This window comes from Archocentrus centrarchus, chromosome 11 (assembly GCF_007364275.1).
Source record: "Archocentrus centrarchus isolate MPI-CPG fArcCen1 chromosome 11, fArcCen1, whole genome shotgun sequence".
Taxonomy (NCBI): Eukaryota; Metazoa; Chordata; class Actinopteri; order Cichliformes; family Cichlidae; genus Archocentrus; species Archocentrus centrarchus.
In genome coordinates, this window is record NC_044356.1 from 19,666,303 (window position 1) to 19,680,938 (window position 14,636).

Consider the following 14,636-nt stretch of genomic DNA (forward strand, 5'->3'; position numbering starts at 1 on the left):
AAAGGCTGAAACAACAACTCTGCATGCCATGTCTTGAGCCCCTCATTTCTTTATATTTTGCTTCCAGGGAGCACTTCATTTTTAAAGTGGTCAAAGTTCTTCTTTGATCATTGGCTGCTTTTTCACTCATTTCCAGTCCAGTCCATGTACCTGACCATTTTCAGAGGGATGCTTTTTTTTTTTGTTTTCTCCTTAAGTCGCCTAACACTAACCTTTTAATCTTTCAAGGTCATCTAACTCAAGGGATGAACCAATGTTGTGTGTGATTTACATCAAATTACACAAGAACCGGACTGAAAATCACCAACAACAGGTCGCATGGAGTGATGAACCCAAATTCTGTACATACTGTTGTCAGTATGTATGGAGAGTGTCTACAGCCATCTGTAAAATGCGGGGGAGGTGGTGGTGTGTTTTGGGCTGCATTTCAACTAGTAGTGTTGGGGATCTTGGCAAAACTTATGGAAATATGACTGCAGAAAAGTACCGCTAGATTTTGATCTACCATGAGGTACCATCTAGAAAGCATCTGAATGGCAACAACTTCATTTTTCACCATAACAATGATCCCAAACACACTGCAGTAACAGCTGGGTAGAGAAACACAGAATGGAACACTAGCAGTCATGGACCGGCCTCCCCAGAGCCCGAACATCAACATTACTGAAGCAGAGTGGGATCATCTTGACAGCAGCCAACGTTCATGAAGAGCTTTGAGTGTCCTTCAAGAAACCTGAAGACTAGTTAAAGAAATTACAAGAGCGCTTTCCTTAAAGAATTCAGGCTGTTGAAGAATAAAGGTGGTCATAGCAAATATTGACCTTCAAGTTCATCAGAATGGTACAAACTCTGTTTTCGCCTAAACAGAGTTTGTACCATTCTGTTTGTACAGAAAATATTGCTAAATCAGTGGAGTTCTACCTTAAACAAGTTGTTTGGCCAGACCATATTCATAGAACGACATGACAAAGGAGAAACATTCTGAGCGCCACTTCAGCCTTTTCTTCTTAGACTCTACTGACAAACTTTGTCATGGCTCCATGTTAACTCTGCTGAGAGCAATTAAGTGGAAAGGAGCAACTCTCATCCATTAAAATTTCAATCATGTATCAACCCACCACAGGTGACATGTAAGGAGTCATGGTACCTGGTATTCCGATAAAATAAAGTGGTAAGAGGTAAATGCAACTTTGAAGTGCAGCGAAAAGCAGCTCCATTCTTTATTCAGTAAAGGCCTCGGGGACCTATTTGACAGCATTACTGCACCACAGAGAAGCACACATACTGTACTGTAGGCAAAACAGTTCCACACACTCCCAATGTGCACATACACCGCTTTATTCCTTCTCTCCCAAGCATTATACAGTAAGAACAAGCACCATCAGCACACACAATACAACAATTAGTTAATTCATATAAATTCCTAATTTTTCTATGTACCCGCACCCACAAACCACATCTGAAGACCTTCCTTGAATCTGCTCTATTCTTCCTTCCACATGAGTGATGCTGGGTCGACACCGGCTGTTGCTGTTGGCTGCTGTTGTTGCCATATTTAGAGGGCTAGCAATGCATGCTGAGACAAACTGTCAGAGGAGCTCTTTTTCAACAACCAGCTCTGTGTGAGGCGCAGCGCAGCCCATATGGATGACCGGAGAAGAGAGTCACTTGGGAAATCGCCACTTACTGCAAGTCTATCAAGAAATGCTGATGAAAGCCGAGTGCTGACCTTGGCTTGTGTACAACATTGCATTAATGAGTGTTTTATTATGACAAAGTTGTTGCAGAAAATATGAACAGTCTGCATTAATTGTCCCAGAGGGGTGAGTAAATTGGCGGTGATTAACAATCTATTCACGAGTATAAAAACAGGTATTATTTAATTATATGAGGTAATGCATAAGATGGGAAAAAAGTGCCTAAGTGCACTGCTTTGTGCATCAGTGCTGGGTAGACTGAAGTTGTCTGGAAAACTAAATCACACAGCTTCCCCATAAATAATGCAAACAGCTCCTGCTTAGGCCAGTTACAGGGCTTTTACGCCAAAAGTGCAAGTTTGGCACTGTACAGAGGACAGCATATGGAAGAAGCTGCAGAAGCAATGAAATGGCAGTGATTTTCTATATGCAGTGGGATCCTGGCATTGTCAGGACGTAAAGTTTAATGCGCTTCGCTTAATTTAGAACAACAGTGGAAACATTGATTTGTGCAAAACAGACTTTATGCAATTATGAATGCAACCACTGTCTCCTAACGCGACTTGAATGGAAATCCTCACCTGCTGCAGAAAATATTAAGTAGAACGAGACGATGAGATTAAAAAAAGAAAAAAAAAAAAAAGAACAATTTGTATCCTTGTGCAAATGATTTGCTCTTACATACTTAGTTCAAAGTGGTAATCGCAATCATTCATCTTGTCTTTATGTTGTCGGCAAAGGAAGGTGAACCATCAAAAAAACACCAGACAGAGAGAGAGATTCTGGATTCTCTCCTTACATACAAGTATCAATCCACAGACAGAGGAAGTGCTTTAAACGAATCACCGATTCAAGCTGTGATAGATCAAAACTGGATTATTATACAATATTAATTACAGGGCCTTCAGCATGTATACACAATAAGTCTCACCCACACGCACACAAAAAAAGCCTTTGTAGAGACTTTTCTTGCAAGAAGACTCTATATACTGCTGACTGCTGTGCACGTACAGGCAAACACACACATAAATAAATGAAGAGATAGATAAATAACCACATCAAAAGACAAGAAAACTTGGAGTTTACTCATCTCTTCCCCTGCTGATTTTCCATGTGTTGTTGTTGTAAAGATGAGACAACACTATCTCTATCTTGACACACAACAACAACAAAAAAAAAAAAATGTTAGCTCCGCATCTCTGCCTGTGCAGCTCAGATGGTTTGATGCTAATGACTGATGATCTTTTTGGTCTGATTAGTGAGCTTAGCTTTGGTGTTCTCAGTGTGAGTGGGCCAATGCTGCCTGACATCAGAGATACCCCCTTAGGAACACACACAGTCATGAAAAACTAATGCACTGCTTTAAAAAAAACAAAACAAAACAAAACAAAACAAAACAAAAAAACCCAAAACAAACAAACAACAATAAAAAAGAAAAATCCCAGCACAGGAACACAGCTAAGCAACGACAAAAGCATACACACACAGGCTAACACACCCTCACGCACTCTCTACGAGGACTCAGAACTCATACACAAATACGCCAATTTGGTGTGGCACGTTTACAAGCACACATTTGCATGCTTGCTGAGTGTGCTTACTTGCACGTGCACAAAAAACAATAAAGAAAAACCTTGTTAAGGGAGTGGGAGGTGAAGCAGCCAGGCAGAAAGATATAAATAGCCTGTCTGAATTCAACAATAGAGGTGGTGGTAGGGGTGGTGGTGGTGTGGGGGGGGGTCAAGAGACACGACTGAGGAGGAGGAGGAGAGAGCGAAAGACAAAAAGAAACCGAGGGAAGGAGAGAGAAACAAACATCTGCACAGTTGGTGAGGTACGTAAAGCCAGTGGGCTATAACAAAGTGAGGGGATCTCACTGTGGAAGAGGAGAGGAGTGGGGGAGGTGCCCGTTCGCCATCAGACGTATCGTTTCAATACACAGCAGGACAGCAGCGGTCGCGGTTGTTGGCATACGGATGGTGGCGTGTGTGCAGCACTTATCACCAACTGTCCCGAGCTGCTTTCTGGAATCCAAAACATGGCACTCACCCAAAACCTTCGTCACCTGCACTCACATTATTACTGTCACATCACTTCTGACTGGACGCACCAGCACCCATTTCATTAATCATGTATGCATGCATCTATGGGAACCTTCTGGCAAAGTGAAGGAAGTGTCCTCTTGCTAAAGAGCACAGTCAGAAATCATTTGCATTGATTTGCATTAAGCACCCTTAACTGATCTGCACCATTAAATAAAGCTGAAATAGTAGCTAAAAACCACAGTTCTATATTCTTAAACAGGGAGAGATTTATCAGAGGTGGGTTGAATGAGAGGCTCTCTGAACTGCTGTTATAGTACCAAGGGCTTTTGGGGGATTGCTATGTGAATAATCCCACTTGGGATAGTCACTCTTCAACATGGCTGAACAAAGCAGGTTATCTACTCTCCTCTATATCACCCCAGGCAGGAACAGAAATGTCAAACACCAATTAAAAAAAAAAAAAAAAAAAAAAAGACTTTTATTTCTGTGCTTGATTCATTTTGCTGAAGTGCTACATTCACCAGGCGCGAGATCTCTTGCTCAAGGCCCCATTTTACTGATAGAACTTGGCTTGTTGCTTAGATAACAGAAGCATTAACAGAGCTGAAACTGAAAAAAAACCATTTTCAGTATTGATTAAAAGCAAGACATACGATGCTTTCTTTCTGCGAGTTAGATGACCAGATTGATGACTTCAGTATGAAGCTTGATCCAGGACACAGCTGGCATAAAGCCTGGCCCTGGCAAGATATACTCCAGCACCCTGGTAAAGCTAGAGTGGGCCAGTATTACATGTTTATTTTAATTACTAAAAACACAAGCTTAGCAAACATGTGCCTCAGAATTCAGGTTGATATCTCAAAGTGTTTTTTATTTAAAAAAAAAAAAACAGCTTGAAGATTTAAAACTGACAGTTATAGTGTCGTGGTTAACACATTTGCTTAACATGCAAAAGATCCCCGGTTCAAGCCTGGGAAAAAATACAATTCCTTCAAAGGGTCATGCCAGGAAGGGCATCCAGTGTAAAAATCTGTGCCAAATCAAACCAAATCCATCTGTCAATAAGTAAGCAGATGAAAGAAGTCACTACTACTACTATTACTACTACTACTACTACTACTACTACTACTACTACTACTACTAGTTCATCTATACCTTTGGCAGAAGGCCAAAGGTATAAATGATGCAAAGAAAATTAGGGTGGAAAAAAAAAAAGAGGAGAAATTAGACTTTAAGCCAAGCTGTTTCTGATAAACGCAAAAAAGGGTAATCTGACTATTACAGTGTTATCTGTAGATGCAAGTCGTTCGAAGTAGTGACCAGAATTTGGGATTTGTTGTCATAAAGTTTCATGGTTCCAGGTCTTATAATTGTTGCTGCACTAACATTTTTACCATGGAAGATGATGAAGAGGGAGACCTCTCATTGGTCCATTCCCCAAAATATGAAATAACCATTTAAATCTATCTTTATTTTTTAATAATATTGATAGAATACAGTGAAAACTGGTCCTAATACTTTTCCTGAGTCCTGCATCCTGATACAATGTTTAACACAGAAAAAAAGCAACAAATCCTCATATTTAAGATACTGTAAAAATGATGGCCTTTTCCTTCACGGATGACTTTAATACATTAAGTAAACTGTTCTCGTCAACGCATTGATCTCACTGATTAATCATTTCAGCTTTAACCTCAGCAGTGTATAGTTCACCTGATGGCTAAGATGCTAACCATTATTTTAAAAACCAGGGTGACGAGTACAATGTGTGATGGCAATCCTCTCTCTGTTTTGTCCCAAACAAATAAAACCAGGTGCTGGCAGTATTGCACAGACTCCTGCTCTACAGTCTGGGGCTGACCTCGCTCTAATCCTGTGTCAACCCCCTCTGGCTAAAACACTGGTTGAAGCTCATCCAAGGCTGAGAGAGAGACAGTGTGGAGTAGAGGAGAGCAGTAGTAGTGGCATTGAATTCCTCTGGTGACAAACAGTGGGTGTTGGTAATGTGGAGTAATCCCATTCACAACAACAAAACCCAACCCCCACCACACACACACACACACACACAGGAATACAGATGATGCCTGGAGTGTAATGGGGGGTAGGTGAACTGGGAAATGTGCGCATGCAATCTAAGTAGCTGTGGGTGTGTATTTCTAAGACAGGGTGAAATTGTAATCTAGCAGATTATATTTGTGTGACTGAGTATTTGTCTTTTGAAAAGGCTGTGATCCGGGTCCCGGTCTAACCTGCTTACGCCTCGCCGAGTCTACATGACCCCATCTGGCCCTCCCCTTTCTCTGCCACTCTGCCCTGTCCCATCTTCTTCATCTATCCCTGCCCTTTCTGCTCCTTTCCTCAATCTCTCCATCCTCCGCCTCCTCCTCCGCATCCAGGCAACAACACAAACAGTCCCTCTGCCTCCCTTACTACCACCTCCCCTCGCTCCGTCCACCATGGTAATTGCAAACCAGCCGCTCTTTCTCATTCTCATCTCCATTCTTAGTACTTACATGTCACCTCCATGGTTCCAAGTGTGGTGTGATACTCTCCACAGTGACTGACGAATCCTCGTGCTTTTGCCAGGAAAAGAGTTTCTAGTGCTCAACGAGAGATGGGGATGGATGGAAGGACGGATGGAGGGAGCAGATGGCTCCTCGGAAGAGCAGTCAAGCTGACTGTGGACAGTTAGCTTTAGCGTTAGCCACAATAAGGGGAGACTTGTCTGTCAACACAGCTCGTGTACCACCTCCGTTTTACCTTTGCTTTCCTTTTCTTTTTTTTTCCCCCCTCTGTTTTGGCTATTCCTTCAGCTTTCCTGCTTCACTCTGTTTCAGCATGATCTCTTTAATTAATAAAATTTGCCTTCTTCTTTTCTATAAAACTTCACCCATCTCCCATTTACTATATTTTTTGCATGCCTCTGTATTTGCCTTCCTCCCTCCCTCTGTGACTCTAAGAGCATCAGCCAGGCTGCTCTGCTTCGCTTATGTTGATCTCGGGGCTTATGCCCTGATTGGACACACGCCACGATCAGAGACACCAATGGTGGTGCAGTGAGTGGATCACATGATAAGAGTGTGTGTGTGTGTGTCTGCGGGAGTGAGAGAGCAGTTTAGACGAAGAGGGAGGGAGGAAGGGATAAGAGATGAGGAGAAGAAGGAGGAGGGGTTCTGTGAGTGGCTGCAAGCCGCTACATCACTGAGGGATTTTTTTTTCTCCAAGAGCCTGAGCAGAGAGATGAAGGTGTTCTTTTTTCCCACTCCTGTGGAGAAGAGGAGGAAGAGGAGAGGCGCACAGCAGACATTTGGATGAAGGCACGACAGGCTGCTGTACAAGACAGAGTCTGTGATAGATGTTGTTGCACACACAAACACAAGCATGTACGCACGCAGCACAGTGGCTCCATCTTACCGACACGGAGCTAGAGTAGTGCAGCACAGCAGAGGTAATTGAACATGGGGTTGCTATGGAAACAGGGGAAACGGTTGCTGACGGTCGGCGCTGTGCCCTGGGAGCATCAGACTTGCCTCCATTAAACATATATACATCATGTACGCACAGCACACATGCCTTTTTGTTCTCATGGTTTTTTGTTTTGGTTTTTTGAACATACAAAAAAACCAACAAGCCAGAACGTACAGCTGCTTTGTGGTGGTGGTGTGTGCACCGGCTTAACCGCCACAGTGTTTTAAGCTTCTTTTAAGCCTTGTGCCTTTGTTTTAAATGAGCTTAAATTCACATTAGACTCTCTCTCTTTCTCTGTGTGTGTGTGTGTGTGTGTGTGTTGGGCATATGCCCTGTCAACCGTGAAGATGCAGCCACTGAAAGAGCCATCAGCATTTACTCACACACTTCACATCCAAACAGACACAACCTGAGCAAGGTTTTTTTTTTTATTTTTTTTTTTGGAGTGTTCTACTCTTCAAAAAGCTGCTTGCCTGGCAAACGTAGGACCTAGAGAAATATCTGGCCATATGGGGACCTTATTTCAAAGTGGATGCCCTCAGAATTACACTCGACACATGCAATTATCCACCCACACAAGCATGCATCCTCTCCAAAGAGGATATACCCTCCTATACCCTGTGTGCACAAGATATTTGGAGCAGTAGCGTGCATCGACACACTCTAGGTACGGACTGGTCCTTTTATAGCACAGTCAATAACTGCTCGTTCAAGAGAGCAGAGATTGGCTCGACTGTCTGTTATTTACTTATTTATTTATGAAAATCATTCTTTCATAGCTCATAAAGAGCGATGAAATCAAAGACTGATGATCTGCAGCCATGAACTCGGCAGAGCTGCATGTGAGAAAGCAAATGTCTGACTCATTCACACAGGGCATGAAATGATCTTTATGCTGCTTGCTGCCTAGTACAGGTAGCCAGTGGCCATTATATGTCCTGCCTCCTGCACCCTTTGCAATAACACAGCTGAATTAATGCAGACCATATCTATAAATTAGTCTCTGACATTCTCCGAACAACACATTTCATTTTTCATTTAAATAAATTCTCCTTCTCTTAGTCGCTAAAAACACAGAGAAATAAAAAAGAATACATTTTCCAAATGCTAATACTATGCCTCTTTGTTATTGGCTGAATTACTGCAGTGCAGGCAGATCTGTGATATTACTGATCAGCTCGGTCGTGTACTGAGATGTTTGTCAGCAAGTTTAAGACATTCAAGTCATTTTTATGACTTTAAAGGCTGATTTCTGTGATTTGTGTTTTTCCTTCATTGCCTTATTGCAATATGTGAAGTAACTTTATTGGCCATGTAAATTGCGTCAACTTCAGAACAACTTAGTTTCTGTTCTCATTCGTATTATTTTATCATTTCAATCTGAGCACACTGGCACTTTGCATTTCGAAGGATTCGAGCTTTCCCAGTGTGAATTTGTCATTTTGTTTCAGTTACAGATAAACAGCCTAGATTATTTACCAGATTAGATAGAAATGACAACTTTTCAATGTCATCAGGTGGGGTTGATGTCTCAAGATGTGTCTTTAAGGTCATAGTGGATATAAACAGAGGATGGCAGCAGCGACCTCCACATGCCCCATTTAGCTGATATAAAGCCCTCAAGACCAAATGGTCTCACTATCGACAGCTACTGCTGAATTTCAAACTCACGTGCAATGAAAGATGAGGGTGGGGAGGAAAGTGTCTTCTATCCCGACTCGGTTGAAACTGATTCCGGCTTTAAGTGCACGGTGTGAAGGGAAGGGACTGGGTAACAAGATTAAGAGCTAGGTGAGATGCTGCAATAATTCTGTGTGAATTAAGAGATGGCTGGTTCACTCCGGGTGTGTCTATCATTAAATAAAGCCCAAGCTTCAGTTCATTGGACAATCAGACAAACAATGACAACAAATCTCCTCTAACACTGAAAATGGCTCATTTTCCAATCAGAACTGAATGGTAAATGAGCCATTTTCAACAGAACAATCACAAACATAATAACAGAACAATCACGCTGTCAAATTAACTAGAAATCTTACTGAGTTATAAACATAGATGGTGGTGAGGACATCAATAGAGTGTAGATGGATTTAACATTTGTTTAAATTTTAAAAGGAAGACAACATTTGTCTAGGTAACAAGGATTTTTTTTTTTTTCTCGACTACAGCATGTGGTATTCTTAAAGCCTCTCACAGCTGATCAAAACAAGTCTCGAAACAAGACCAAGACATTTTTCATAGCACTTCTCCTTTCTTCTGTGAAAGTTGGGAGTGAGATTTTACTCACAATCTTCCATCTGAACACGAAGTTACATTTGCACTGACACTCAGACTGGCTTATGAAACTCATATGGTTGTCTTCCGTCATTTGACTCTATGAAACACCTGAAGATGATGCAATTATTCGCACCACACCAACTCCATTCAAATTCAACCAAAAACAAACTCCTGAAGATTTATTTTTGGGGCCGCCAACAATTACAGTGTCACCATTAAGTGGCACAATACGTGTCTCCTTACGGTAGAGCGAACCACACAGCACGCACCTGCAGAGCAGAAACAAGGGCTGGCTCACAATGCGTGAGATATTTTCAGTGATGGGATGAACTACAAGAATGCAAGCAAGTGCACGCGGGGGTGACGTGTAGCTCGTGCTGGTTTGGAGTTTGCCATCGTAACATAATCATAACTTGTTTGATGAATTGGGGATAAGACACAGATCACCTGCTGACTGCTACAACTGATGCCCAATTGACTTCACAACATACAATATCTGTCATAAACACCTCATTACCAACACCGTCTGGCTGTGCACCGACATAAATTTCCTGCGTGAGCTGATTCAACATTAGCCAGTTAACAGGAAGTATGTCATCTTCATCCAAACTTCACTGAGCACCAGATGAAGATGTAGGGGCTCTATACACACACACAGGAGCACAACCACCTCCAGGGGACTACGCCCACAGGGGTTTAAATACCTGGGTCTCTCCACCATTTGGTTGAGAACTGAAGAAGCCTTTCGGATGAGAGGTGAAACGTCTTCAAGAAACAAAAAGAAGTCCAGTCGCCTTTTTCAAGCTCCAGAGACTAGGGGCTCTATATGGGTCTCTGCCAATGGCTACTGTTTTATGCAAGAGAGGGGGCATAACAATGCAGGAAAAAAATGTGCAAATATTCCAACATGTGTATGAGATCCCGCTCTTGATCTGTGGCTGGAAACGTCTAAAACTTTTTTTTTTTTAAATTCAGCTGATGTTCTAATAAATAAGCTGATATATATTTTGTGCAATCAGCCTTCTGGTCGTTTGCCATCACAGTTAGTAACCCTAACCGTAACCTTACAACTGCAGAATCAAGGCTTTTCATTTGTAAGTGATAAGCTAAATTTTGTAAGATGTTGTTTAAACCAGCTTTTAACGGATTTGTATGAAGAAAACATTTAGAAATCCACCTACTAATCTCTAACAGAGAAAATAAAACTAGAGAAGTCTGAGTGCTTAATGAATAAACAGAGCTGTGCATTATCAGCGCAGCAATGAGAAAATACACAACCTCGCTTATTTGTTCTTTTCAGTTGTGAGGAGTCTATCACAACACCCATGTGCAAATTTCACTACAAACCTGAACCCTACACCCAGTAACATTCATGGAAAAGGAACACAGTGATGTTTTGTATTCATCATAACAAAACCCCCCAACAAAACACACACACACACACACACACACAGGAGCACATGCATGCGCACGCGCGCACACACACGCACACGCACACACAGCGTACCTTGTTGAAATCTTCACTTGTGGCTCTCATCTCTTTCCAGGTCTTGTTGAGCAGCTGGATGCAGATACAGAAGAATTCTTCAAAGGCGCGATCGTGGGTGAAGAACATGGGGTGGAAGTCATGGCAGTTTTCACTGGCTGTGGACACAAAAGTACAGATTTACAGCTACGGCAGCAGGAGATGGCACAGACAGAGTTCTAATCTGGCTAAACCCAAATAATGCTGCATTTAACTGATACAAAAAACAATGAAATGGCATAATGTTAGCTGGTATTCAAACTTTTAATCATTAGGACAAAACCAATACTAGAACCACAAGAAAAACAGCAAAGCTAAAAGCAAATCTGAGAGCAGCAGTTGGTTTCACTTGAGTAGTAACCATGTTTGCGGTGTTGGTGTAATCAGGACAAACACATTCTATGTGAATAATTGCATAAACAGACTGTCCACAAAGCCTGCGTTTCAGATTTTGGTCAGTGAAATTTTAGCACTTTATTTGGTAGATATATCTGTGTGATGCACCTATACAGTCTATGAATGTGCCTTGCAAACTTCTGCCTGCAGAGGAACCCAGATGGCAGTGGCTGATGGCAGCCAAATTGCCAAAGTTTTAAAACAGGTCCATCTTTTATATACAGTCTGTGACTCTCACTCTGTATGTGTGCTAAAATATTTTTTTTGTGCTGCTTTTCTGTGGAGCCAATGTGACATCTTGCTTATACTTCTGTGAATTCAGTTGAATTTTTACTATTGCAAATGGTTGCAACAGGTCTGGTTGCTTGTATTGTAATATCTGATGTGCTTTTGGTTTACAGTCAATGACCCTGTTGTTGAGTGCAGTTCACAGTTTCTCAATTGCATTCAGAAATTAAACACTGCTAATGCCAAGGTAAAAAGAGAGGTAAAAGACAGACCTCCTCAGCTGCAGTGACAGCTCCCAACCACATCACAATATGGTTTGTTAATTAAGTGTGAGAAGGTTTGTGTGAGTGGTTGTGTTTTTACTGGGCACAGCTAGCTGTTGCCCCTGCTTCCAGTCTTTATGCTAAGCTAGCCTAATTGTCAGGTTGCTCAGGCAACAACTTTTAATATCTTGACATGAACGTGGCATCTGTGTTTTCATTGTGCCTTCCAAACAACTCTTTTATGCAAATACCACAAGAGCAAATCACCTGACATCAGTCAGTTATATTGCCAATGAACTTAGTTTAATACATGTCACCAAGCACAACAAAATGCCAAAGGAATAGCCAGTTGGTGAGCAAAGGTCCATTTACTTTAAATAAATTAAAAAAAAAACTGATTTCAAATGCTGCTTTCAGTTAGTAAAGGAACATGGCCCCAAGCTTGGATCCGAATACCTGACAAATGCACACAGGAACAGGCATCCCACACAAACAGCCACTGCAAGAAAGCATCACTTAGCTAGAAACATCACAAATAAAATCATAAATTAAGAGCTGCTGAAATGTTCTGTTTTAAACTGACAAATGTGTTTGATGAACACAGAGCCACTTTAGTTTGAAAGTGAAATCATCAGGCTTGTGTACACTAAAGAGCCACCTTGAAAATAATGTAATTTTCCACTAGCGACAGAATATTATGAAATATGACACACTGTTCATTAGAGAAAATCTAAAAAGCCCGAGAGCGATTGCCTGCTTCAGCATTACAGATGTGGAAAGAAGTTGACGTGTCTATAAGATGATTTCATAAAAACAACTACAGAGAAATAGATGCAGTTCCCCAATGAAGCAAGACTATGTGTTATTGAAAATTAACTTCAAACACAAAATGCCCCTCAGAGACAAACTGTGACCTGCAAACAGTTCCAACTGGACTACGTTGAGACTTTCCATTTTCCAAAGCCGGAGGTGGTTTGTTTTTTTATTAGCGGTGTACTGAAGCATTTCAATCCTCACCATTTGTGTGAGAGCATGTTCGAAATAAGAATGAGAGGGAAGAGAGAAAGCCAAGGCTCTCGAGTGCCCAAACCGTATTAACCAAGAGCTACAATAACAAGGCTTGACATTCATTTGAACTAAATTCGTCTCCCTCTCGTCTTGCTGAGATGAGTGGCGGCCCTGAGCCAAAGGTTGGTTCATTTAAAGAGTTTCAGAATGGAGCAGCGGGGGCACTCGCCCACCACGAGCAGCCATGAAATTGGATGGAAGGGGGTCAGCCTGCAATTGAAACTTCACAGTATAATGAGTGATGCCCTCAGCCCACGGGCACGGCGACCTGAGCCTTGATTTGAAGCGATAGATGCGAGATTAAGGGGGAGGGGGAGAATCAGGAGAGATGTGTTACCCGTGCCAGTAGTCAATCAGGAAGCGAACAGAGGTGAGCCAAAACAGATGCTGGCTACCTGCTTAGTCTACAGTCTTTCCCTCGGGGACAGAAAAAAAAAGAAAAAAATAGGAAAGAGATGAAAAAGGACAAATAACTAAAAAACCTCCCTCAATCAAATACCCTTTTTTTATCTGGCAGGTAGAAAGTGTTGGGAATGCTGAAGTTTGAAGTGACCTCGGAGCTAAATGGGCTGTTTATTGATAGGACCAACTGAGCCCCAAGGTGCCAAGGTGAGGGGAATTACATGTCAAGGTTTATTTGGGAGATACAGACAGTGAGCTCTCTGGTGTGATGCTGCAGAAATTTCTCCATCTTTGGGGTTTTTTTTTTGTAAAGCACGCTGAGTCGAGGACGGCTTTATTAGAGTCAGAAGCATCGAGGCTGAGAGGAAAAAAAAAAAAACCATTACAGTGTGCTGATGCTCCAAATGGTTGACAAACAGTGCTGTGCATTGTTATCCAAACAGTTACAGCATGTGGATCACTGAATACAAACATACTTAGTTTTGAGTAAGTGGGAAAAATCTAAATATCAAAATGTGCACTTTGGGAAAGCGTCTTAAATTGTTCTCACTCAGACTTAGATTTTACTGGTACCCTCGCACAGAAAGGGCTGCAAATTCATCACTTTTAAATATACCTGCTGTTTTCAGCCATTGGACTGTAGTTCATATGGAAGGAAAGGATGAACAATTTAGTACTACCCTTTCTTCAACAAGCTGAAATGCCACTGAATCATTCTCAGCACTGCACAAAGGCACTTAAAATTATCCACCTGAATGGAGATGGAACTGTGTGAGTGCAAAGTCATGTTACCATGATTAGGTAACTAGAGCTTTAAGCCTTAGTAGCCTTAATGTACCTTTTTTTTTGGTGGGAGGGCTAACCAGAGCTGTGCTTTAGCATTTTTCTGAGTGACACTGAGGCATCGCTATAACACAATAATGAAATGAAAATATCTACGTAATAAAACTGTAACACCTGTTATTCTGACGTATGGGGCTACGCTTCTAAAATCGATGTAGGTGAATCAAAGGTCTGTACTGAAGGAAAAAAAGAAGCATGCAGCTCCGTGTTACTGTTCATCTCAAATCATCAGCATGACCTCGATTTTGAGGCTGACAGACATCATCCTGTGTGCATGCCAAGAGGGACCCATTAGAAAACTTCTTTCAGTGCACAGACTGTCATTACTGACCTGACATTAAGGACTACTTGTGAATGGAGCTACCTCTTAATAATGCCCTTCTAAAAGAGAAGCCCTGCAGTGTCATGCAATAAACTTTTAAAT

At 41.7% G+C, this 14,636-nt stretch overlaps 1 protein-coding gene across 2 annotated transcripts in view; it reads right to left on the reverse strand.

Annotated features, from left to right (window-relative positions):
* Window positions 1-14,636, reverse strand: part of elmo1 (engulfment and cell motility 1 (ced-12 homolog, C. elegans)) — a 102,225-nt gene that overhangs the window by 16,603 nt on the left and 70,986 nt on the right. Inside the window, exon 17 of one of the 2 annotated variants that reach the window (XM_030740647.1) lies at window positions 10,995-11,131. In XM_030740647.1, the coding sequence (XP_030596507.1) occupies window positions 10,995-11,131 (137 nt within the window). Of the gene's footprint in view, window positions 1-6,255; window positions 6,710-10,994; window positions 11,132-14,636 lie in introns of those variants that run through there. The other variant, XM_030740648.1, reaches the window with a different exon arrangement.